At 35.4% G+C, this 23,915-nt stretch overlaps 1 protein-coding gene across 1 annotated transcript in view; it reads left to right on the forward strand.

Annotated features, from left to right (window-relative positions):
* KCNH5 (potassium voltage-gated channel subfamily H member 5) overlaps nucleotides 1-23,915 on the forward strand; it is a 276,207-nt gene that overhangs the window by 173,229 nt on the left and 79,063 nt on the right. The window contains exon 9 of the mRNA XM_058293308.2: nucleotides 20,967-21,219. Within this exon, the coding sequence (XP_058149291.1) occupies nucleotides 20,967-21,219 (253 nt within the window). The remainder of the gene's footprint in view (nucleotides 1-20,966; nucleotides 21,220-23,915) is intronic.

Genomic DNA, 23,915 nt, shown 5'->3' on the forward strand with positions numbered 1-23,915 from the left:
AGGGACTGAAGAGCCATGTGTAAGGAACCAACAACTGAGTCCAGTTCTATCTCACTGGGGAGCACAAACCCCAAAGTAGGGTCCATTGACAAGGTACCAGACTCCTGAGCTATCTTTCCTCATCATAGTGCCTGAGTGTCTCCAGAGCCCTCAGAAGCCCTGCTATTTGCAGTAGTGTCTAATTTGGCAGTCAATGAGATCCTGCTGAGACGTGCATAAGTGTAACCTCTGAAATGATCTCCCAACTCAGTTTGAAGTCTCTTAGCCATATAAACTCATTTGTCTTTACCTTTTCCCCCTTTTGGTCAAGGTTTTTTTCCAGTTCCATTGCTAGTTGGTGCTTGGTAGTATTCCTTCGGTGCCAGAGAGGTTCATCCCTGGGAGTCATTGGCTTAAGAAAGAGGCCATGTTTGAGAAACAAGGAGGCTCTCAGAAGGTAATGCTTAGGCACCCTATAATACTAGGCTAATTTTCAATTTCAAGAGTAAAGGTTCATAAGCACAGTCATCAATATCAAGGGCCTATCAATGGACCATCCTCCTTCACTTGCCATTGCCTCTGTACTTGGGGGTGATTATATACTAAATGTTGGGATATCCTAGAGCTCAGTTCTTTTGCCTCTTACTTTTCTATGTCTATATTCAATCTAATCTCATGACTTTAAAAATATATACTAACACCACCCAAACTACGTCCTCATCTTGGATCTCTTTCTTGAACTACAGACTCTTCTATCCAACTGTCAATTCCCAAAACTGAACTGCTAATCAACTTGCATAAACCTGCTTCACTGACTCTTTTCCCCAGTACAGTTAATGGGAACTCCACCCTTCAGCTGCTCAGGAAAAAACATCTCACATTTAAATCTCCACTAAAGTCTGTTGGCCTTACCCATACTTCTGCCTGCCTCCTCTGCTATCACCTGGTCCAATCACCTTTATCTCCTATCTGAGTAATCTTAATAGCCAACTAATTGGTTTCCTGATGTACTGCTACCCTTGACTCCCTGTTCTCAACACAGCAGCCAATGAGCATATACTGCTTTCATAATAGCATGTTCTGTTCTATCTATATATCCAGCCATCTATCTAACTATATTTGTATAGATAGATAGGTAGAGACATTCATTTATACTTTAGGTTCAAATTGATTTTTCCTTTTAAAATATAAGTGTGGAAAAAGTAAAGGAAAGTAATGAGGACAGTAATCATATAAATTCTGTATTTGTAGTCACAATATTAGATATATGGAAGCCATCAAATCAATTAACCACTATCTGGGACATACTGTTTACTCAATTTTAGTAAACAGCCTCTGAATTTGAACAATTATCAGGTATTTGACCTTAGAGACTTCTTTTCGACTTCTTGTTCCCCAGTAAGCCAAAAACTTTACATTATATGTTTCTTATCTCACATTTTTGTTGATAGTTTCATTTATATATTTTATTAACAGCTGTTGCTAGCAGACTTAACCATAATTATATACAAAAAGATATCAAAATATAATGTATGAAGACAAATATCTTTGTTCCAAAGCATCTTTCTCCTTAGTTATAAAAGGCCTATATTTTTTCAGTTGCTAGTACAATGGAATTTAATGATGTATTCCAGCTAATTAGAGTAAAACCTTCACCCCAATTACTGAGATTTCCTTCTTTCATTTCCACATATTTAGTTTTATAGATTTTCAAATTCAGTTTTAACCCACAAGCAAATTAATCGCTGTGATTTAATTCAGCCCTAACTTGCCTTATGCAAATAATGCTTTCCCTAATACAAATCATGGCATTAACATCTGTACTGACATGGAGATTGTAGCATTTTTATCATGAAAGATTGCCTTGAGCAATATATTTTTTTTATATAGAACAGTGCCTAGATTAATTTTCTTTAGTTGAAAATGTTTTATTGACTCCTAGTTACTACAGTTGCCTTAGTTTCTTTTCAAATTTAATAGCTAAAATCCCTTCTCTGGGCCTTGCTAGTTACTAACAGTCTGTGCTCTTAAAAGACTGAGAAATGGGTGGTATGAGTGAGGATTTAAAAGGAGAAAGGAGGATTATGGAAAAAATAGAAGGGATGATGATTAAAGCTCAGAAAATCTATCCTGTGGTTTGAAGTGACTTTAATGGGAAATAATTTAAATGAAACAAATGGCTGGAGACTTTATTTTCAGCTTTTGGGAACTTATGAAAAATGTACAAACTGAATGAAATTCTGTAAAACACATATTTCTGATTATACTGGAATTTTTTCCAGTCTCTTTTAGAAAGAGAAGCTTAATCCTATCTATTTTTATTTTCCATTGCCTTACTTTTTTTCAACATTTGCTTGAAAAATATCATTTAAAAAGTTTTCTCTGGTCTTCGTTTCCTGTGTTTTGAAATAAGTATGAAGTATGTCATTAGTATGATGCTATAGGAAACATTTAGACAAAATTATACCTTTAGAATTTAAAGAAATTGAGATTGTGAATATTTCTAAATCTTGAATTATTTTGCAATCAAATCTATCATAGAAGTGCTTTTTAAATTCCATATACAATAGACAATACATTTTTTCCCTATTAATTTCTTTTAGTCACTTTCATGTGTCTTTGAAATTTGGCAAAGTATGTCTAAATATTGCTTTGAGTTCCTAAATGCGAAAAAGAGAAAACATTTTCATACATGCCATCATTTTCTTGATTCAATATCTAAATATTGCAAGAGGTTCTGGTGACAATGTTCAGTTGAAGCTAAGAGTGAAGGCACCAGCCTGCCCAAGAGAGCTCCACAGGCAGATGTTCTGTGTCCAATGTGCTTTGTAAATAGGTAAATGTAACTACAGTAGAATGAAATTGGATTGGTCATAAGATGCATTAAAAGCTCTCTTATCTTTGGACCAAGAGAGGTAATAATCCTCCCAATACAGTCTGTGTTACTTGTGTCATAGATAAAATATATGTTTAGCTTCTGAGTGGATATTTAAAAGGAAATATTATCAAATTGAATCACTCTTAGCAAAAGATAAACATGATGGAGTAAAGTTTTTATGACAAACACTTACATGAGTCCTAGTTCAAGGAAACAGAATATTTGGATAAGAGAAGGTGGGAATGGTATGGCAGGTGACTTGAAGTACTTGAGGGACTGATATAATTTAAGAAGTATTTAGTCTATTTGGGGTTGCTCCAGAGAGAGGGTGAAACTAAGGACAATACATAGAAGTTAAATGAAGTTGGATTTTAGAGCACTCTAAGGGTGAACTTTGTAACAAGTAAAGATAGTTAAAAATGGAATAGGTTATCTGCTTCAGGAAGAAATTAATACCCTGTTAGTAAAGGATTCAGACACATAGGTAGAAGGTAGTACAAGATGAACTTGCATGTCCTGACATAATAATCGTGTTTAACTTTTTTGGATTTTATTAAATATCATCCTATTTACAATTAGGAAACATACATTAAAGGATCCTGTTTAAAAATAGTGATAAAATAAAATTCTATACTCATTCAACAGTTATGTCCCACTAACTTTCTATTAGTACATCTAAGTCCTGTAGTTTTGTAGATGAAACTAACTGGATTTTCCAAAGTTATAGAGCAAATACTAGCATAAAAAATTATGAGGACCCAGATCCCTTTTGGGGATTAGCCAGGCCAATGGGACAACTGAGGTGTTTTGACCATGTTTCTTGAGCATAGAGACTATGACTGGTCCAGCACTACAAGAAATTCTTTAACCTGCTGTGTAAGCACATTATGCCCCAAATATCTGAAAACTGGAACTTCTCTATCTGTACCTAAGCATGGCAAGGGAACATAACTATTATCACGTCCACATATGCTGCTCAGCTGTTACTCAGCTGTTACCTACTGAATGGAATTTTATGAAGGAAGCATTCAGAATTATTATTGACATTTTTCTTTTCTAGATGGCTTGTAGACCATATCGGAAAATGCAGATTTTGTCTGAAACTTCAATTTTACTTTTCTTTCTTGTAACAGAAGTTACATAAAATAATGTCCAAGGACTGATTAGGAACATACCAAATAGACTATAATATTTTGTATAACAGCATTTTGGAATACTGCAGTGTCTATATTAGTTTGTCATGGGTTCTGGCATAGTTTGAGTGCTCCAAGGTAAGCTGTACATTATTAGAAAATATAATTATTAGTTGACTTTTTGTGGGTCAGATATTAGGAAGTATTATTTTTCTCCAGTAATGATAGGGAAGCATTGTATGACTAAGTTAAATCCTGAATGCCCCAAACCTCTTTAGGAATAATATTAAGTACATCCTTTTTATACCATCTTTAGCATGCTTTCACATAGTAGTGTGGACTAATTCATATTTCATTTTCTCCCCATTCTGCCACTACCCTTTGTGAAAGGGCTTCAGGAATCATGTGATTCCTTAGGAGTGAGAAGAGGTTGTCGCAAAGGACTACGAATGATTTGCTCAGTAGGCTGCCTTTGTCTAGATGGCTGGCATTGGCTTACACACTTGCATGATCACATACATAAGGAGGTACCATTATCTATTTTATTGAATGAAAAGTGCCCACATAGTGCCTGTATAAGGTAGATAAGAGGAGTTGAAAATTAGTAATCCATTATGGTTAGAATTCATTTCTTTACCAAACAAAATCTGCAAAAGCTGTATCATGCTTGGTAGCATTTTTCAGCTTTGTGTTTGCTTATTCAGTGGGCATTGTTGTCTTTAAATGTAAACGAAAATAGAACATCAATCGGAGAGTAATTTTGATGAATAAAATATTCTAATACATACACATTGCACACAAATATACAAATACATTTTAGTTTTTTGGGGAAAAAATTAAATCATGAATGAATCCATGTGCTACAGATGGTATTATAATATGCGTAGGTGTTTGTAGCCAACCTAGTATTTTGTTCTGCACTGCCTTGATTGATCTTTTTCAAATTTCTCCTAGAGTAAAGCTGCAGAAATCGCTATTGAAATACCTATTTTGAATGAAATCATAGTGATTCCTAAAACTTTTTCTGTTTATTGGATAAAAGTAGGAAGATGCAGATTGTTGGATTTTATCAACTGGATTTAAAAAAAAAAAAGGTTCCTTTTTTTGTGATTGTTGCTTTGTTGATTTGTTAGTTGATTGCTATTTTTTCTTTTTCTTCCAGGACTTTGTGGCTTTCTAATTTCTACCTGTACCCCCATCTCTTTCTCAGTTTTTATGATTAAAAATACAAGAAGAAAGAGAAGCTTGTCTTTTGGTTCAGGTTACTTGTTTTCCAGTTAGGATTTATTTGTATTCCACGAAGTACTGAGATACCACTTTTAGCTCCTTTACTGGAGGTGCCAACTAACTATGGGCATTTCTGTCTGGCCCAGCAGAAAACAGCAAGTCAGTGGAGAAAAAATAGAATGAATAGATTAAGGAAGAAGGGAAAATTGTTATGAAACAAAATGATTCCTCTATTTGTTCACAGCCAGTGGCCTAAAATGTGGCTCCATGGCCCCTTCTGGGCATGGTCCTGGAGTCAAAGATGGGGCCGCCTGCTGTGCAGCTTTCCACTTTCTCTAGAATTTGTGTTTTTCAAAAAATATTCTTAACCAGTCTTCAGACCTGCAGACATTCTCTTTCCTTTCAATAGCATTATTGCTCCTTCTTTGTGTCAGACATTCTTGAGGAAATCTTCACTTCCCTAATTTCTGCTGGGGTATTCTGAGAGATAGGAGACATCAATTAAGGAAGGATCTATACTGAGGTAGAATTGTACTTATAGGAAAGTAGTCATTCTTTTAAATTTGCATCCATATGAAAGGGAACATGGTCTTGTAGTTGCTGTAGAGTGGTAAATAAAAATAGACACAATTCCTGATTTTGTGTTGTTTGGAGTCCAATCAGGGAAGAAATATTTAAAACAAATAACCAAAGAGATAAACTGCATGATTCCAAACCATGATGATGCTTGAAATAACAATACAGGAAACTATTCAAGATTTTAAAAAGTGGCACCATCTAGTTTGGGTTGGGAGTATATGGGTCAAAGAAAGTAATAGAGAAATCAATAGAAATTAGACATAAAAACTTGTTAGAAACTGAAAGTTTTCACATATTTTGTAATAAAATTGAAAATATGCATGTGCTTACAGTCAAGTTAACTGTTCAGAAGGTAGAAAACAATAGAAAGGAGAAAAAACGAATATCTAGTTAATGCTTTAATTATATCATATATTATTAACTAAATTAGAATTGTACATTATTTGTGCCATAGAACAATTTCAGCTGAACATTCATGTTGGATAAAAAACCTACTCTAAAATCAATAACAATCTTCAAATAGATGCAGGATATATGAACTTCTTCTGTACGCTAATCTTTTTTTTCTTTTTAATGGAGCTTTAGATTACATAAATGTTACATCAAAAATATAGTTAAAGGGAGCTGTGGTGGCACAAGAAAATGATCGCCTCTCTCCCACCCTGGAAGGTCCCAGGATCAGTTCCTGGAGCCGCCTAATGAGAACATAAGCAGGCACAGACACAGAAGAACACACAGCGAATGTACACAGTGAGCAAACAATGGAGGGAGGGGGTAGAAATAAATAAATAAATCTTTTAAAAAAAAAAACCATTCAAAAAAATATATAGTTAAACTAATCTTTAAAGTTGGGTCTACTGCTTTTGTGGGCATTATCCAATAATCTAAGTGTGTTTGTCACCCTTTAGAGCACATAAATTCTATAATTATTCCCATTTTAGTAATATAGCAACTAGGCTGTAAAAAAGATTAAATGACTTGCCTAAGGTCACATGTAGTGCAACTTGGATTTAGACCAGGTCTGCATTATAGAGGCAATGCTTTTAGCCATCTGCCCCTTGTCTCATGTTAATATTTGGTAGATAAGTTTCTCCTTATTATACCTTAGTTGTTCCTATGTCTTTACTTGTTTATTTGCTCAGATAAAATTTTCCTTGCTTTCCCACTCATTGTTTTTCTATACCCCCCCCCCCCAAATAAATCCATTATCTTTTCTCTGGAATTTCATTGTCTTGATCTCACAGAACCCATACAGCCAAGGCCATCTAAAATGTCTGTGTTCTTATTAAAGCTTGAGTTCTTTGGTCAGATTGTTCAGATGAGTTATAGCAGTTTCCCCAGAAGTAATCAGAGAGCCTTGACGCAGCTTTTCTAATCTAGGGTGAGAGGTTCTATTACTTGAAGCCAATATTCAGACCCAAGGAATCCCATAGTTTATGTGAAAGCCTGTAGTGCACATGGGATCTGATGGACAAAATGCTAAACTAGTAGCAAGAAGACTCAGTGTTCTAGTCAGTTTATCTCCCAATCTAGCTGCCGTATGTCAGCTGGATGACCAATCACTTAAAATCACTCAGTTTCAGAAATACATATTCTTTTATGACTGTCTTAGTTTGCTAGAGCTGTGTAACAAAGTACAGACTAGTTGGCTTACACAACAGGAATTTATCTCATAGTTTTGGAGGCTAGATGGCCAAAATCAAGGCATTGGCAAGATCATGCTTTCTCTTAAGTCTTTAGCATTCTGGTGGTGGCTTGCCAGCACTCTGTAACTAATCTCTCTCCCTCACCTGGCTCTCTCTCTCCTTTTGTCTCTTACTGTTTCTGTGTCCAAATTTCCTCTATTTATAAGGACTCTAGTCAAACTAGATTGAGTCCCACCCTGATTCACTTTGGCCTCACCTTAACTAATTGGATTTTCCAAGATCCCAATTACAAGTGATTTCACATCCGTTGGGCTTGAACATGTTTTTGTGGGGGACATGATTCAATCCATAATAATGATCTTATATGTTCTCCTCAGACCTTGTGTCCCAGTTGGCCAACAGCAGTTCCTAGGTGTTCAATGTAGCAGAATCCACCTCATTGCCAGTTGCAGACTGGGTGATCCTGGTCAAATCTTTACATCTCTTTGGGTCTTAGCACCCTTCCCTGACCCATCTGTTCTCTAAGGGCCCTCCTAACTCCAGCATCTGCTGACTCAGAAGAAATAGGGCAAGTGGAGGGATACTGACAACAGAAGATTTTAACCCCATCACACAGAGTTCTGGGGCATTGCACCATTCTGGGACATGGTTCACAGATCCAACAGCATAGAATCCTGAACTGGGGTTTCTTCTGTTCTGACCCTCTACTGGGCAATGGGCAGGAAGCAGAGTGTCACCTCCATGGCTGGTGCCTGATCCCCACCCCCAGGAGACTGCCTGCTGCTCACCCTCAGGACATGGCATCTTCTGCACTGTGCACTTGCGAGTCTCCCTGGTGTTGGAGCAGACGGCATGGTCCCCTGAAGTGCCATGGAGTAACCTAGGTGTTTACCCCTAGGAACCCCTTTGGAAACCATAGAGCTTCTTTTTGGAGCCCTGCCCCTCCATGGTGACCACTTGCTTATTTCCACATAGGGAGGGAAAAGGAAGGGGAGGGATGTCACATCTTCTCCCTTGGCAAAGAATATCCAGGGGGATCCTCTCTCCCACCTGCTCTCTGCCTGGACTCAGGCCAGAGGCAGGCAACAAGAAAGTTTACAATTCATACGTATTTTTGGGAAAATTTGATGAGAATTATTAACACTTTCCTTTTAACAACGAGGAAAAGTCAGAAGAGAAAGTTTAAGTTAATAGTCTCATATTGCAACCCCATATGAAACATCATCTTGACAATAAATGAGAAATTAATGGGAAGCAGTCCTCCGGGGGGGAAACCCTTCTCTGTTACAACAGAAACAGCCCCCACCCAACTACCAACCAAGTTATACCCAGCTGTTTCAATTTATATCCCTCTCATCTACTGGCACAATTTAAAATGTCAATACATCCAAAGAGACATTCCCCATTTAATTGAATGTTTAATATTTGGCTTCAGAGTGCTGTAAAGTAGTCAAATCTACGATCACACAATTTTACCATGCTTTTGTGATTCATATATTTCGATAAATCATGGAGCACAGTATGATTAGAAATTGTTCATTTAGTCATCCAGTTGAGTACCATCTCAACTCAATGCAGTTGAGTACCATTCTTCCATATATTAAGGAAGCAAACAAAAACCAAAAGCCCAATCACCAAATCCTCTTTGCTGTTAATGGTGATACTTCATTATCATTTAAATTTTATGTTAGTGGGATTATGATTTAATAGTAGCTATTAACTTTTTAATAAAATATTGGCTGCTTAGAGGAAAAAAATGGAAAATTCTTCCTAAAAGGAGGTGAAGTTCTCTAACCTGTAAGCTGAGGTCTGCCAGGATGTTTTGCTAGGAAGTCATAAATTTTTAGGTAGATATTGAAACTTAGGTTGTTGTTTGCTTTAAGGATCTACTTTCCTGTTTCAGTATTGCACCTACTTACATTTAAGATATTGCTTTAGTCTTTGGAATGACAATGGTGAATATGAGACAGTCCCTGTCACACAGGGTTCTCAGTCTAGCAGGACTGATCAAATACATTTCCCTGTTTCCTTTGCTCTGCTGATACTCCTTTATGCTTACAAGACAAGGCACTTGGCTGCCAGGCTTGGGACACTGGAAGAGTAGAGTGTCAGACCAAGAGTCAAAAGAAAGGAAACATATCTTTAGGAAATGTGCTTATATCCTCTTGGTGGGATATATTGCACAGTTCATTTAATGATCACAAATACTTTTTATGGTAGGCAATATGGTCTCCATTTTAAAAATGAAGAGAATGAGGTTCTGAAAGAGTAAAATAAGTGGCCGAGCCAGAGTTTCATTCTGATTCCTGGGGTTCTGACTTTAAAATCCATTTCTTTGCTCTACAGCTCTCACTTATTCCACACTTATTCTATGCCAGGCACTGGGAATGTAGCCTTCAATCATATAGACAGGGTCCTTGCCCTCATAAAACTTATAGTCTAGTGGAAGAGGCAGGGAAGGCCAATTATAGATAGAAATAATATTTTTCAATTCCTGCTAGTAAAAGTTTAAATGATACACTAAATGTTAGTATTCAAGGTAAAAGGAGGTTCTTGGTTTTTAACTCTTGTTTTATTCCTTAACACAGAGAAGGGTGGTTCTCACCTGCATTGAGAATGGGGGAGTACATGCACTATTCCTAAACCTACCATGCTTTATACTGTATTGGAGTAAATGCATCCTCATAAACATGCTATGATCATGTGATCACTGATTGCTCATTTGTAAGTTTGAAGCTAAATTACAGTTATGTTATGATAATTTGTGTTTCTGACTTTATCAAAGAAATTTGCCAATAAGAGTTATGCAATATTACCAAACTGAGCTAGTATAATTACCACCAGGAACAATGAAATTTACAATTTTAGTGAGCCTATGCTGTCCAATTTGGGATGAGTATTAGATTAATATTAAGGTTTTCCAATATTGACAAAAGTTCTTGTACTTTTAAAGTATTGGGAACCTAGGGTAGGAAAGGGTGCTTTCATAGAGATATTTAGTATCAACCATTTCAAATATATATACAAATTACACTTTCTTACATTCCCTTAATAACTTTATATTTTAATGAATAAATTTCAAAGAGCCACAGATCTTAAGCCAACAGTAGTACAGTACCGTTATAAGAGAGTTCCTAATGGATTATTAATAGTCGCCCTGGGTTTTTGCAAAGTATCACCTAATAAATGTGTTGATGGCACCTAATGTAACGTCCTGCTGCTAGTGGATGTTCTAGGGTCTCTGCTTGGAGGGCTATTCGTCTTTCCCGCAGAAGGTCCAAAATGCAAATATATACATATATACATACATACATACTTACATATATCTATGTCTATATATATATTTTTTAGTTTTTTTTTTGCTTAGTTTTGTTTTTTTTTTTGGGATAATTGTAGATTCATATGCAGTTTTAAGTAATAATAGGGGGATTCTGTATACCCTTCACTTAGTTTCCTCCGATGGTAATATCTTGTATAACTAGCAATATAACACAACCAGGAAATTGACATTGGTACAGATCAACCTTATTCAGATTTCACCAGTTTTAAATATACTCATTTTTCTCTGTGTGTGTGTGTGTATGTGCATATGTGTGTGAATGTGTTTAGATATATGCAGTTTTATCACAGGTCTAGGTTTGTATAATTTTCAATATACAGATGCTGTCCATGTTTTGTTAAATTAATATCTAAAGATGTAATTTCTTCAGACACACGAAAGGATATTGTGTTTTAAATTTTGGTTTCCATATGTCCGTCATTACTTTTTAGCATTTTGAATATTTTTCTGACATTAGGCTATCATCTATTGCTTTTCCTTATAGTCAGCACATTCACTCCAGCAGCTTTCCTGCCAATCAGTTGTCTTTGATCTGCTGCCTTTGGGTATTACGTTTGCAGATCTGTGAGTCCAGGAGGAATCTTGAAGATTTAAGTAAGGCCTGAGGTCCTCTGCTATGTGTAAACCCTTCATGCTCTGCTGGCAGCCGATTCTCTTGCTCGTGGATAGCTTTACTTACTCTGATTCACAGCTATTTTCTGGAAAATGGAAATTGCTACGAGTTTGATCCCTGAATAAAGAGTATTACTGAAAATTCTATTTCCTCAGTCATGAAGATACTGCTGATGAATAGCAACATAAATAATAATACATATAATAAATTTGAGTTAGGGATTATTTACCCAAAGCCTTCATTAATAATATCAACATAACGTGCTCTATCAAAAAGTATGAGAATTTGGTTTCTAAGATGTAGAAGTTTAAAGCCATATTTTAAACTTAATAAAGTCTAATTCCCCTATTTTGCTAAATGGGCAGATACAAATAAGAAAAGTTGACTTATTTTTGGTCATAAAACATTGTTACCACTTTAGTCATCACCCTGGTAGTGCATACTCTATTAAGTAAGCAATTAAATAACCTGCAATTGTTCACTGTCCTGTTCTCAGGTCTTATCAACAGTATTGATGCAAACTTAATTAAGACACCAGACACTGCATTTAGTGTTTGAAATTCATTATGATTACTGGTTACTTAAGAAATGCTGTTTCCACCACATGAAGTAAAAAAATAGAAGTCTTACAATTATAAAGTTGATTAAACAATTGTAAAATGGCCAAGTTCTTACATTGCTTTGGCCTCACTGTTTCTCAAATATTACTCACTTATATACTCCTCTGGATTGCTGCCAATTTTTTCCCTTTAAGCTGGATTCCTATAGCAATATGCTGACTTTTCCCATAACTGACTGACTAGTAGATTATCTGGTCATCCTGGTGATACAGACAAGCACTTGGCTTCCAGAAACTGTTTGGCGCTATCCTTTATGCCATCTCCCATATATATTACACATATGATAGACACTCTATTCCAATACTGTAAAATTATTGAATGGAATTAGTAATCAAAGCTACTGAGATTTTCTACTCTATAGGAAGGTACAACATAATTTTAATCAAATTTGCCTAATACCAATATTTTGAGTAATTGGAGCATGATGACAATAATGATTTTTCCATATAGTATTTATTATAGAAAAGTGAATATACATATGTGTATATATATGTGCATATATATATATATATATATATATATATACACGTGGGTATATATACACACACACGTAACACATAAAGTATACACCTAATAGGCATACAGAGCAATACATTTTTACATGTGTCTTGAAACTACAACCTGAATCAAGGTAAAAAATTATTTACCACCCCAGAAAGCTCCCCCCATCCTCTATCTAAGCAATTACTACCCCTCCCTCTGATGTAACCAGTATTTTTTCTTTAATATAATTAACATATCATGAAATTGGCCATTTTAAGATGTGTAATTCAGTGGGTTTTAATATAAGGTTGTATAACTTTCAACACCGTCTAACTGCAGATTGTTTTTCATCACCATAAAATGAAGTCCCACACCTATTAGCAGTCATCCTATATTACCCTCTCCCCCAGCTCTACTTTCTTTCTCTATGGATTTGCCTATTCTGGATTCAGATAAATGGAATCATACAATATGTGGCCTTGATGTCTGTCTTCTATCACTTAACATAATGTTTTCAAAGTTCATTCATAATGTAACATGGATCTTTGTTCCTATTTATGGTTGGATAATATGCCATTCTATAGATACACACAATTTGGGTACAACAATTCCAGTTGTTCCACATATTCCCCGAGGCTTGGTATATCTTCAGCACTTTACATTTTAGTCATTGTGGTGGCATATGGTAGTACCTTACTGTGACTTTAATTTGCATTTCTCAGTATTTGCTGGGTTTTCATCACCTTTTTATATGTTTATATGTTTTATATGTTTGATCATTTCTTTTTGAACTAGCTATTAAGTCTCGTGCCCAGTTTTATTTTTGTTTCTTTTTTTAAGATTAGGTTTCTGCCTTTTTCTTACTGATTTATAGGAGTTCTTCAAATATCTTGGATATTAAAAATATCTTCTCACAGTCTGAGGTTTGACTTTTCATTTCCTTAATTTTTTGTTACATTTATTTATTATGCATGCTGTATTTTATCATATTTATTATAGTCTATATGATTTTCCTTATATATTATATAAGCAAGAATTGCTGTCTTAGAAATTTCCATGGCACTTATTGTGCATACAACTATTCAAGTAGCTGTACCCTTTTGTCTGTTCCATTGGTTCCAGAGAGCTAAATTCCTGAGGCAGAACTTTATTAACATTGAAGGTTTTAATTTACTGAAAAGCTCCTTCCAGTATTGCTATCCTATTTCAGCTATAAGTAATAAGCTAATAGACTTTACTCAATAATAATATATTGATGTGAATCTACTCTGATAAACTTCAGCATATTTGGAGAGTGAGGAGAAGAGCTTCGTGTGCTTTGAAAGGTTCCTGATTTTATAATACATACTTATCTTATATATACACCCACTGATACACACACACCCCATATCTGTTATTGAAATATGAGTGTTAGATCTATGAAAAAAATGTTTCAGTGTGACCGCTGTTGTTATTTTGTTCTATTTCATTTAATTTTTCTTCCACTTGATAATTTCTCAATATTTTCAGGTCAACTTAACATTTTATTTGTCGTTTTGATATATGTGTACTTAAGTTTGTGTGTACAGTTTATAATCTTTTCTATAATCTGGTTTCAAATTCTATTTGGAATCAGAGAAGACACAAATAAATAAGTACGATCAACCCACATACCCTTTATTTGCTACTCTATGAACTCTTTTTAGTACTTTCAATTTTAAATTTTGTGCATGTGTGTATATATCGTCAGTTACATAAATAATTTTGAAAGCTGATGCATATCTTTAGGAGTTTTAGTTTGCTCCCTCTTTTGGAAGAGTACTATGTTTAGACTTAAGATTTCATAACTTCAATTATTTTAGAAATGATTCTTTGCATTAATCTGACAGTGCCAATTTCTGTTTCATTCATTTTCCTTTTTTTATATAATACCTATTAATATTTGTTTATGAGGTGATGTGGTTGTTTTTTGTATCTTTCTCATTTTTTCAGATAGTCATTATTTATAGTTTACTGTAAACTCAAGATGGAAATTACTTCCATTTACCTTCCTTCTTTTATTACAGAAGTTGTAGATTTACAGAAAAATTATGCATAAAATACAGGGTTCCAATATACCACTCTATTATTACCACACCATTAGTGTGAAATTATTATGATTGATGAAAGCACATCTTTATAATTGTACTATTAACTGTAGTCCATGGTTTGCCTCAACTTTCATTGTTTGCATTGTATAGTCTCACGGATTTAAAAAAAAATTTATTCTAGTAACATGTATGCAACCTAAAATTTTCCCTTTTAACCATATTCCAATATACAACTCAGTTCTAATTACGTTCACAATGTTGTGCTACCATCACCACCATCCATTACCGAAACTTTTCCATCATACCTAATAGAAACTCTGTACAACTGAATATTAACTCCCTATTCCCTACCCCCATCCTGTACCTGGTAAGCTATATTTCTGATTCTGACTCTATGAGTTTTCTTATTCTAATTATCTCATATCAGAGATCATACAATATTTGACCCTTTTGTCTGGCTTATTTCATTCAACATTGTGCCTTAAAGACTTGTCCATGTTATTGCATGGATCAGAACTTTGTTTTTACAGCTTTTTACAGCTGAATAAAATTCCATTGTGTGTCTATACCATATCAGTTGATGAACACTTGGATTATTCTATCTTTGGGCTACTGGGAATAATAATACCACTATGTACACTGGTGTGCAAATACATGTCCTAGCCCCTGATCTCAATTCTTTAAGTTACATACCTAGATATAGTAGTGCCAGGTCATTCAGTAATTCTAAACTTTCTGAAAACTAGCTATCTGTCTTCCACAGCGGCTGCACCATTTTACATTACCACCAACAATGAATAAGTTTTCTTATTTCTCCACTTCTTCACTAACAGTTGTTTTTCTGTTTTGTTTTTTTTTTAAATCAGTGGCCATCCTAGTGAGTATGAAATGGTATCTCATTGTGGTTTTGATTTGAATTTCCCCAAAGGCTGATGATGTTGAACATCTTTGGCCACTTGTATATCTTCTTTGAAGAAAGATCTATTAAGCCTTTTGCCCATTTTTTAAATGGTTTGTTTCTCTTCTTATTGTTGAGTTGTAGGATTTATATGTATTTTCTGGATGCTATGCATGCATCGGATATGTTCTTTCCAAATATTTTCTGTCATTTTGTAGGTTTTCATGTTACTAAAACTCTCCAGCATTCTGTCTCATTACACTATACAATTCTGCCTTCATTTCAGATGAAACTGCTTTTTCTCTTTCAAATTCATACAGAAGATTTAAGAGGGATATTAAGAAAGTGTAAGAAGATATTCTCATGCTCAACTGGTTAGAGTGTAAACTGGTGCATCCTTTCTGGAAAGCAATTTGGCAAATACTTTAAAATTGTTTTTATATTTACCCAGGAGTTTTATTTCTAAAAATCACTCCCTAGGAAATCAGATACAGGTATAGGGATGTTTGTGGATTTATGAAAGAGAAAATGGGAAATATCAATATCCAGTTATAATGTAATATTTAAATTAATTGTTATAACTATGTGATAGACTGTTATTAAGTGATTAAGATTGCATTTATAAATCAGTATTTTATGACATGGGAAATGATCATAACATGATATTGGATAACTAAAGCAGGATATACTGCTTTAGACACCTGAGTTTTGTGAAAACTGTATAGGCATATATAGAATTGTAAATAATGGAGAACTTTTATTTTCTTCTTTATCCTTTTTTGTTTTTTTCCAGAGGTTATATCATGAATATTAAACTGCACTTAAAATATATTGAAAGGATGCATAAGAGGGGATAAAGCTTTCTTCCTTTGGCTCTCTCTAGTCAACCATTTCCTTATAAGATCTTGACTACATTCCTATATTTCATTATTAATTATTGTGTATAGACTCTCTTCTTCTAAGCTTTGGCAACATTACTAATATTATAATGGATGAAAGTGATAGGGAAGGGACCCAAAGATGAGTAACATTTATCCATTGCTCACTCTGTATCAATCTGAGGCTCCAGTCCTTCACATACATACAATAAAACTTGTATTTCTAATAAGATGCCTTCCATTTGGCAAGTAATAACATGACAAACACGTAACTTGTCAAAGAATCTTGTGTCCTTATAAATACATATATATATGTATATATACATATATCTATATGTATGCAATAAAAAGCAATATATTTATTGGAACAGAAATTAAAATACTTAGAAAGGAAGAATATTTGCAATATTTGCTAGGCTGTTCTGTGGTTTGGGGGTGGGGATTAGCTTTAGGCTTTCCTAATTAATAGATTTGATTAATTGTACCTAAAATAGATTTTCAGAAACTAACATTTATATCTTCATAGTACATAGTGAACCAGAGGGTGTTGGTGTTATGCTTTATTCCTGATTCAGCTTTGTGATAGGCAGCTGAATAGTGAGAACTCAACATCCTGGGTTCTGATGTGAGCACTTTCAGTAATTTGTTGCGAGGCCTTGAGAAAATCCCTTAACTCTATCGGATACATTTACCTTATCTGTAAGATGGGGCCCTGGGCTAGGAACAGTGATTTTTCAAACAGTGCCTGATTGGAAGCTGCAGTGGGGCAGGCACTGTAAGAGATTTTGCTCATGGATCTGGAGGATGTGGCTACTACACATACCTGGCACTCAGTAAACATATGTTGAATGACTGATTAAAAGTGCTCTGTCTTGCCCTGTCTCCCTGTCAGGGAGTCCCATTGCGGCTTCACTCAGTGTACATACTTTATATATTGGACATTAGGTCAGGCTTCAATAAAAAAATTTTTTTAAAAAAGGATTTCACTGCTGAAATTAAAAGTTCGAGATCTCTGAGCTAAATGATTTATCTTCAAAGTACTTTGAACTCTATAATTTCATGTCACTATTTTTTACTATTACTTAAAAAAAACCACACCATCTCTTACTATCATTTCCTTTTTCTATATATTCCTAAATTCTATGGTAGAGCTGATTATGAATTATATTTATGGCAGAGAGAAGGAATGGCTTTGCTTTGATGTAGGAGTCAGAGGTGATGAGGCAGAGAAGGAGATGAGGGGACATGCCAGTCAAAGCGAACAGCATGGGTAAAGGCAAAGAGGCATGCGAGAGCATGGCAAGTTTGAAGTCCTGAGAAATGTGGTGCAACTGGGATGCAGGTTTGGAATAAGGTAGCCAGGCAGGTGGCTGGGAGGGCTCCCATTTTAAAGAGCCTATGGAGTTGATTAGGGATTTAGTTTTACCTGGTGGAGAAGCAAGCAATCAAATATTTTAAGAAAGCAAAGATAACATGATGCTGTGGGTATTTTACTAAAAGTTCTCTGGTTATGTTGCTGAAGTTAGATCTTTGGAGGCTCAGGAATATCTGGTACAAAAACCACATGGCTTTGTGTTTAATGGAACTGAAATAATCAACAGTAATGAGAAAGTTTTCTTTTTTACCATGGTGTCCCTTTTTTAATCAATGCTCATGTGTGGAATTCTAAAAACCATTCTTTATATACTGCCATAACTATTCCAAAGATAAAACCTATGTTTGTCTTAATTAAAAATCTACTTTAACTTATAACTACCCTGACATGAAGAAAGGAGAGATGATCAACTATGGGGACAAATGAAACTCAATTTTAATCTGAATATTTTCTACTGAAATGTAATTTCATTTGTTTGTAACTATATGATACCCATTAGGGTAACTACATACTAGAAATTGGATGTGATTGAAGGCAGAGTACATTGGAATTGGAAACAGTGGACCAGATGTGCGAGTCATCTTGAATGACAATTTTATCCTGGTACTGAAAACTAAATTTTGCCTTGTCTAAGATAGCTATTTGTGCTATTAGTGTTTTCCAGAGGAAATAACACCAAATTCTATTCTTATCACAGGCACACCATGTAAGGCATATGCTTTATTTCAGGATGGGAAGGAGCTTACCACTGAATGCGACTTTAGTTGCTCTATTTAAACACTTTGTTTTAACTTATCGCTTTACGACATTTGGACATCAGATGCCATCAACCAAAATAATAATTAGTTTGTGTGATAAATAGAGTGAACCAAAAAGGAAAGATGCATTTAAAATGTATTAAGATCCTCTTGTGATATACCACTAAACAGAGAATATTGTCAATATTAAAAGATTTCATTTGATTCAGGAATGCTAAAAGAAAAGAACTAAAGGGAAATAAAAATTACTTTTACCAAAACTAATCTAAAAACAATGAAAAACCCCATAAGATAATTGTACAGAGATAGAAATATGTTTTCTCATTAAACCATTCAGTTTATATATGAGTATGTATTTTTAATTCTTTTTATTTTTTGCTTTCTTATTGGTAATTTCATTTTCAATTTAAGAAAACTATAAACTTTATCCAAAAGCTTTAAATATTCTCAGAGTCATGCTGAAATGTCTTCCTATGGTGTCTTAAACCTCAATGACACAGAATTTAGATAGGAGCAGAAAATGAAAAAAGCAAAAATATTTTGTAGAGTGTTGAACTAACAAACTTTGCAGTGATTCTCATGCTCAATGGGTATGATAAAAGCTAGCATTTCTTAAGCCCTTGCAATGTGCCAGACTCACTTGGGCTAAACTCACAGTCTCTCGTTTAATTTCCACACTAGGCCTATGAAATTAGCTCTATAATTATTCCCATTTCACAGACAGAGGTTTAGAAAGATCAACTAACAGAATAAGTGATGGATTTGAATCCTCCTGATCTTTTATGCCACACCTGACCACAAGGAGCCCTAGGCAGCAGACACTCCCATGCCACGCCCCTACCCCAGCATGTTATACTGTCATTGCACATTGTTTACTCCCCCTACCTACCGGTGAGCACCTGCAAGGCAAAAACTGGCATTTATCCTGGTATTTCCAGAGATTTAACATAGTAATATGACCCATAATAGAAGCTCAATTATTGTCTCTTTAATGACTAAGATGTCAACATATTAAAGGAAACATTATGTTATTATGGAAAATAACGGATGTGGAAAGGAAGTTGCTTTTAAAGCTCTATAATAGCATTCCTTTTCTCAAAGATGAGACTTTTCAGACAGGTGGGTGAGCTGATCAGTAATGCCTATAGAGATTTGAGGGAATATATTTATTTTAAAAAAACAGATGATTAAGGGAGGTGAAATAAATATGTGCAGAATTAAGGAAGGTTAAGGGAAGGGATACCTAAAGCATAAATTAATTGATGGTCTTTACATTTGTGATGGGCTTGTCTTCTCTGCAGGGAAGCACCAGCTTTTCATATTTAGTAAGCTCTAAATAAAAGGAATACTTAGGGAATATTTCAAACCTTATGTAATTTATTAAAGCTTAAAATGCAATTAGCTCAGGAAATTATATTAAAGCATACAACTAAATAGGAGAAAAATCAACTCTAGATTTCAGCCTGAGGGACTGAAAGCCTATCAAAGAAAAAAAAAATTGATCACAAGGAAGAGCTTCCAAGGAAGACGGGGAGGATTCTAAGTGAGTTGGTGCCTGTATCTTTGAAGTGGATGGTGCCAATTTCTGTCATTTACATCCTGCTCCATGCTGTTCTGTTAAAGGTGATGATAATAATGTGCATTTTTAATATGTTCTCTAAGTGCACTGCCTGAGAGCAAACAAGCTTCCAGGCAGGGCAATACAAGCTGCAACCCTTGTTCTTTTAAGCATATTTATGCTATTTACTACCTTTTTAAAGGAACCTGAATTCTGCTATTGCCCTCAGCAATATTTAGGAGGAATAAACCAGAATGAGCAAGGACTGCCAGGCAAAATGATATGCCCAACTTGCTGATATTTCCAGCTGCCTAAGCCCTATAAAAGGCTGGTGAAAAGCCTTTTCACTCCCTGAACATGAATTAATTCGTAAGAGGAAAATCCGAGTGAAGAAAATATGTAGAGAGTGGGTAATATCAGCCAGTGCCAGCAAGGCAAGTAGCAAGCGTGCTTTTGTTGATTTTGTTTCCTTGTAGCTAGTTAATATTAATCCACCTCCAATGTGGTGTGAAGTTTATAATCCTGAATTTTCATTTAGTTATTTAAAAAGTCCTAAAACATCAGCTATACTCAAATTAATTTTACTGCCTTATTTTAGTTGGTTCTCTGATGAAATGATATTAACTTTTTACTGGGTTTTTCCTACTTCGAGGCCATATTCTTTCTAGGGGGAGATCTACACCTCTCTCAAAGCATTCACTACTCAGGGCTTTATGTAATAGTCCATATGCTCATCAGCCCATCTCATTAGATTGTTAGATACTTGAGGGCAGGGCTATGGCTTGTTATCTTTGCCTTGGCAGTATCTATTAATATTAATATTACAGTGCGTGGCAGGCATGGCCATGGCCAACAAATATTTGTTGGACGGCCCTTTCTGAAATGGCCCCTTTCTATTTCTTTCTCACTTATTCCTCTCTTACCTTCTTCAGGTCCTTTCCATCTGTCCCAAGGACATGAGAGCTGATATCTGCGTTCATCTAAACCGGAAGGTTTTTAATGAACATCCTGCTTTCCGATTGGCCAGCGATGGGTGTCTGCGCGCCCTGGCGGTAGAATTCCAAACCATTCACTGTGCGCCCGGGGACCTCATTTACCATGCTGGAGAAAGTGTGGATGCCCTCTGCTTTGTGGTATCGGGATCCTTGGAAGTCATCCAGGATGATGAGGTGGTGGCTATTTTAGGTACTGTGAACTTTCCTAATGTAGTAGCAAACTTGTAACAGTTTTAGAGGTTTTGCTTCTCAGGTTTCTCTAGAGAAATTTCTTTTGTTTGGCGACTTGGGAAATTGGGTCACTAATGAGATAATGAATCTTAGTAAAAGCTAGTAATGCTCTTTCAGCAAAGAACATCAGTATCCCTTACAGTCTAATGGGTTGCATGCTGGTTAAAACTTTTTCGCAGTGGTAGGACCATACCTGTTAGACCAGAGCTGATCTCAGCCTGAAATGCCTTATATCTCCACGTTGATATGTGTGAAAATGCCTTGCGGAATAATTGTTAGGTTAGTGACAAAGAATTTTAATCTCAGAGGGCCAGTAGAATCCATTTAGTTCAGCAACTTCCTTTATAGATTTACAGTGACTTGCCCAGCTCATTAGTAAAGGAGTTAGGGTTTACATGCAGGTCCTCTTTTTTTTTTTTCAATTTTTTTTTCAATTTTTTTCCCCATATAACCCCCACCCTTCACCCCACTCCCCCCATAACAATAACCTCCTCCATAATCATGAGACATTCATTGCATTTGGTGAATACATCTCTGAGCGCCGCTGCACCTCATGGTCAATGGTCCACACCATAGCCCACACTCTCCCACAGTCCACCCAGTGGGCCATGGGAGGACATACAATGTCCGGTAACTGTCCCTGCAGTACCACCCAGGACAACTCCAACCCCCGAAAATGCCCCCACATCACATCTCTTCCTCCCACTCCCTACCCCCAGCAGCCACCATGGCCACTTTCTCCACACCAATGCCACATATTCTTTGATTACTAATCACAATAGTTCATGAATAGAATATCAGTAAGTCCACTCTAATCCATACTCTATTCCTCCATTCTGTGGACCTTAGATTGGTTGTGTCCTCTTAAGACAAATATTTCTGCTTCATCACAGTGGATCTAAGCAGTGAGCTCAAAGTGTTAAGGAGGTCAATGAATCTGACCTATTGTAATGCACAATGTAAGTAAATGAACTTTAGGGTTTTAAAACTGGTTCAAGCCATTCATATTTATAAACCGGGAAACTCCTTTGGCTAATAATAAATTCATTCTACAATTCAGAATCCCTGTAGATAGTTGAAATAGCAAAAATAAAATCAGTTGACAGTGCATGTAAATGACAAAATACATAAGTTAACAAGTTTTTTTACAGTGTAAGATATGTATCTTGATAAAGTTAAAAATGGTTAAATGGCCATTTAGATAATTTTCTGCTCAAATATCTGAAGCAGATTTGTCAACTCTATATAGATATTAAAGAAGGTAATAATGAAGTCATTGGAGAAGTCTTTCTTTCTCAAGTGAAATAAGTTAGAATTGCAGGATGTCACCTCCATTTTGATCAAACTTTTCATGGCTTGTGTCTCATAAAAAATGAGCTCAATTTTTAAACTACTGGACTTTCAGCTAGGAGGTCAACGTACCATAGCTTGAATGCCACTTATAAGTAAAAGATTGACTGATGCCTTTTAGAAACTGCAGAAGCAAAATTCAGCACAAAATGAAGAACCAGTTTCAAAAGGTACATTTACTTGAGAAAGACAGACTTGAGAAATGAGAAGAAATGACCTTTATAGGAAAACAGGTTCTGTAAAATGTGTAAATTATAGAAAATGGCTAAGGGTTGCAAATGGCCAAACAGCATTGTTTGTAAACCTTCCATTAACTGTTTATAACTAATATTGCAGTTAAAGTTATCTTTCTTCTATTTTTACTTTTGTTTTATTGCAAGAAAAACATACAGCACTTTAGAGTCAGCACGGTGGGTGTGCTTAATGATACTTAATGCTTGTTCTGTTTTGTTTACTGAAGCATAAAGGAGTTATATCTAATCCTTCACAAAAAGTGTACATTTCATCAGAACAATATCCTTTGTGATAAAATAGAGCATATAAACACTACAACCTTTCGTTTTTGCTTAAAGAAGAGCACAAGCTAAAAACAGGTGTACATTGTTTTCCTGGATGTTCCTGTTAATGGTGGGTGGGAGAACAGACATCAAATATATCCCGGCAAAGTGAGTACTTTTGTGATAAATTACCTCAGCTGTAGACTCATTGTCATTTACTGTGCCCCATTGTCTTCATTACAACTTCACCTTTTTAACTCCTTTTCTAAGAGAAGTTTGGAGAAAGCCCTGATTGCAATGCCTCTGGGCTGGGTTTGCTACTTTGCAATCATTTGCTCAGTAAGAGTGATAAAATACATTTTCTTTTCATTTTAAAATAAAATGGTAGCTGGTTTTGCCCGATGACACAGTAAAACTAAACACAGGGCCCCTGGGTGTTGAACCAGTCTCATCAGATAGCTGTCACATTTTATTTCTTTGAGTGTGGACTTTTGGTCATCCTCCTCAAAATCTTGGGATTCAAACTTTACATTTCTGTTTAATGAGTCAAATTATATGATACTTCTCTCACCACCTTTCTGCTTTTCTGTGGACTTCTGACAAAGATTAGTTTAGCCAAAAGGCAATCAGAATAAGGTTTTTGTTTAACAACCAGCATGCCTGGACAAAGTGTTAAGAAAGGGGGAGGAATATAGTAACTCAGAGTCAGATCTGGCATTTTGATGATTGTCCTTTCCTTTCTTGCTCTGCTTGGTTTATTCTTCTTCTATTCATTTTTGGTAACTTAACTTTGAAATAATTGCAAACT

The sequence above is a fragment of the Dasypus novemcinctus genome, chromosome 3 (genome assembly GCF_030445035.2).
Source record: "Dasypus novemcinctus isolate mDasNov1 chromosome 3, mDasNov1.1.hap2, whole genome shotgun sequence".
Lineage (NCBI taxonomy): Eukaryota > Metazoa > Chordata > Mammalia > Cingulata > Dasypodidae > Dasypus > Dasypus novemcinctus.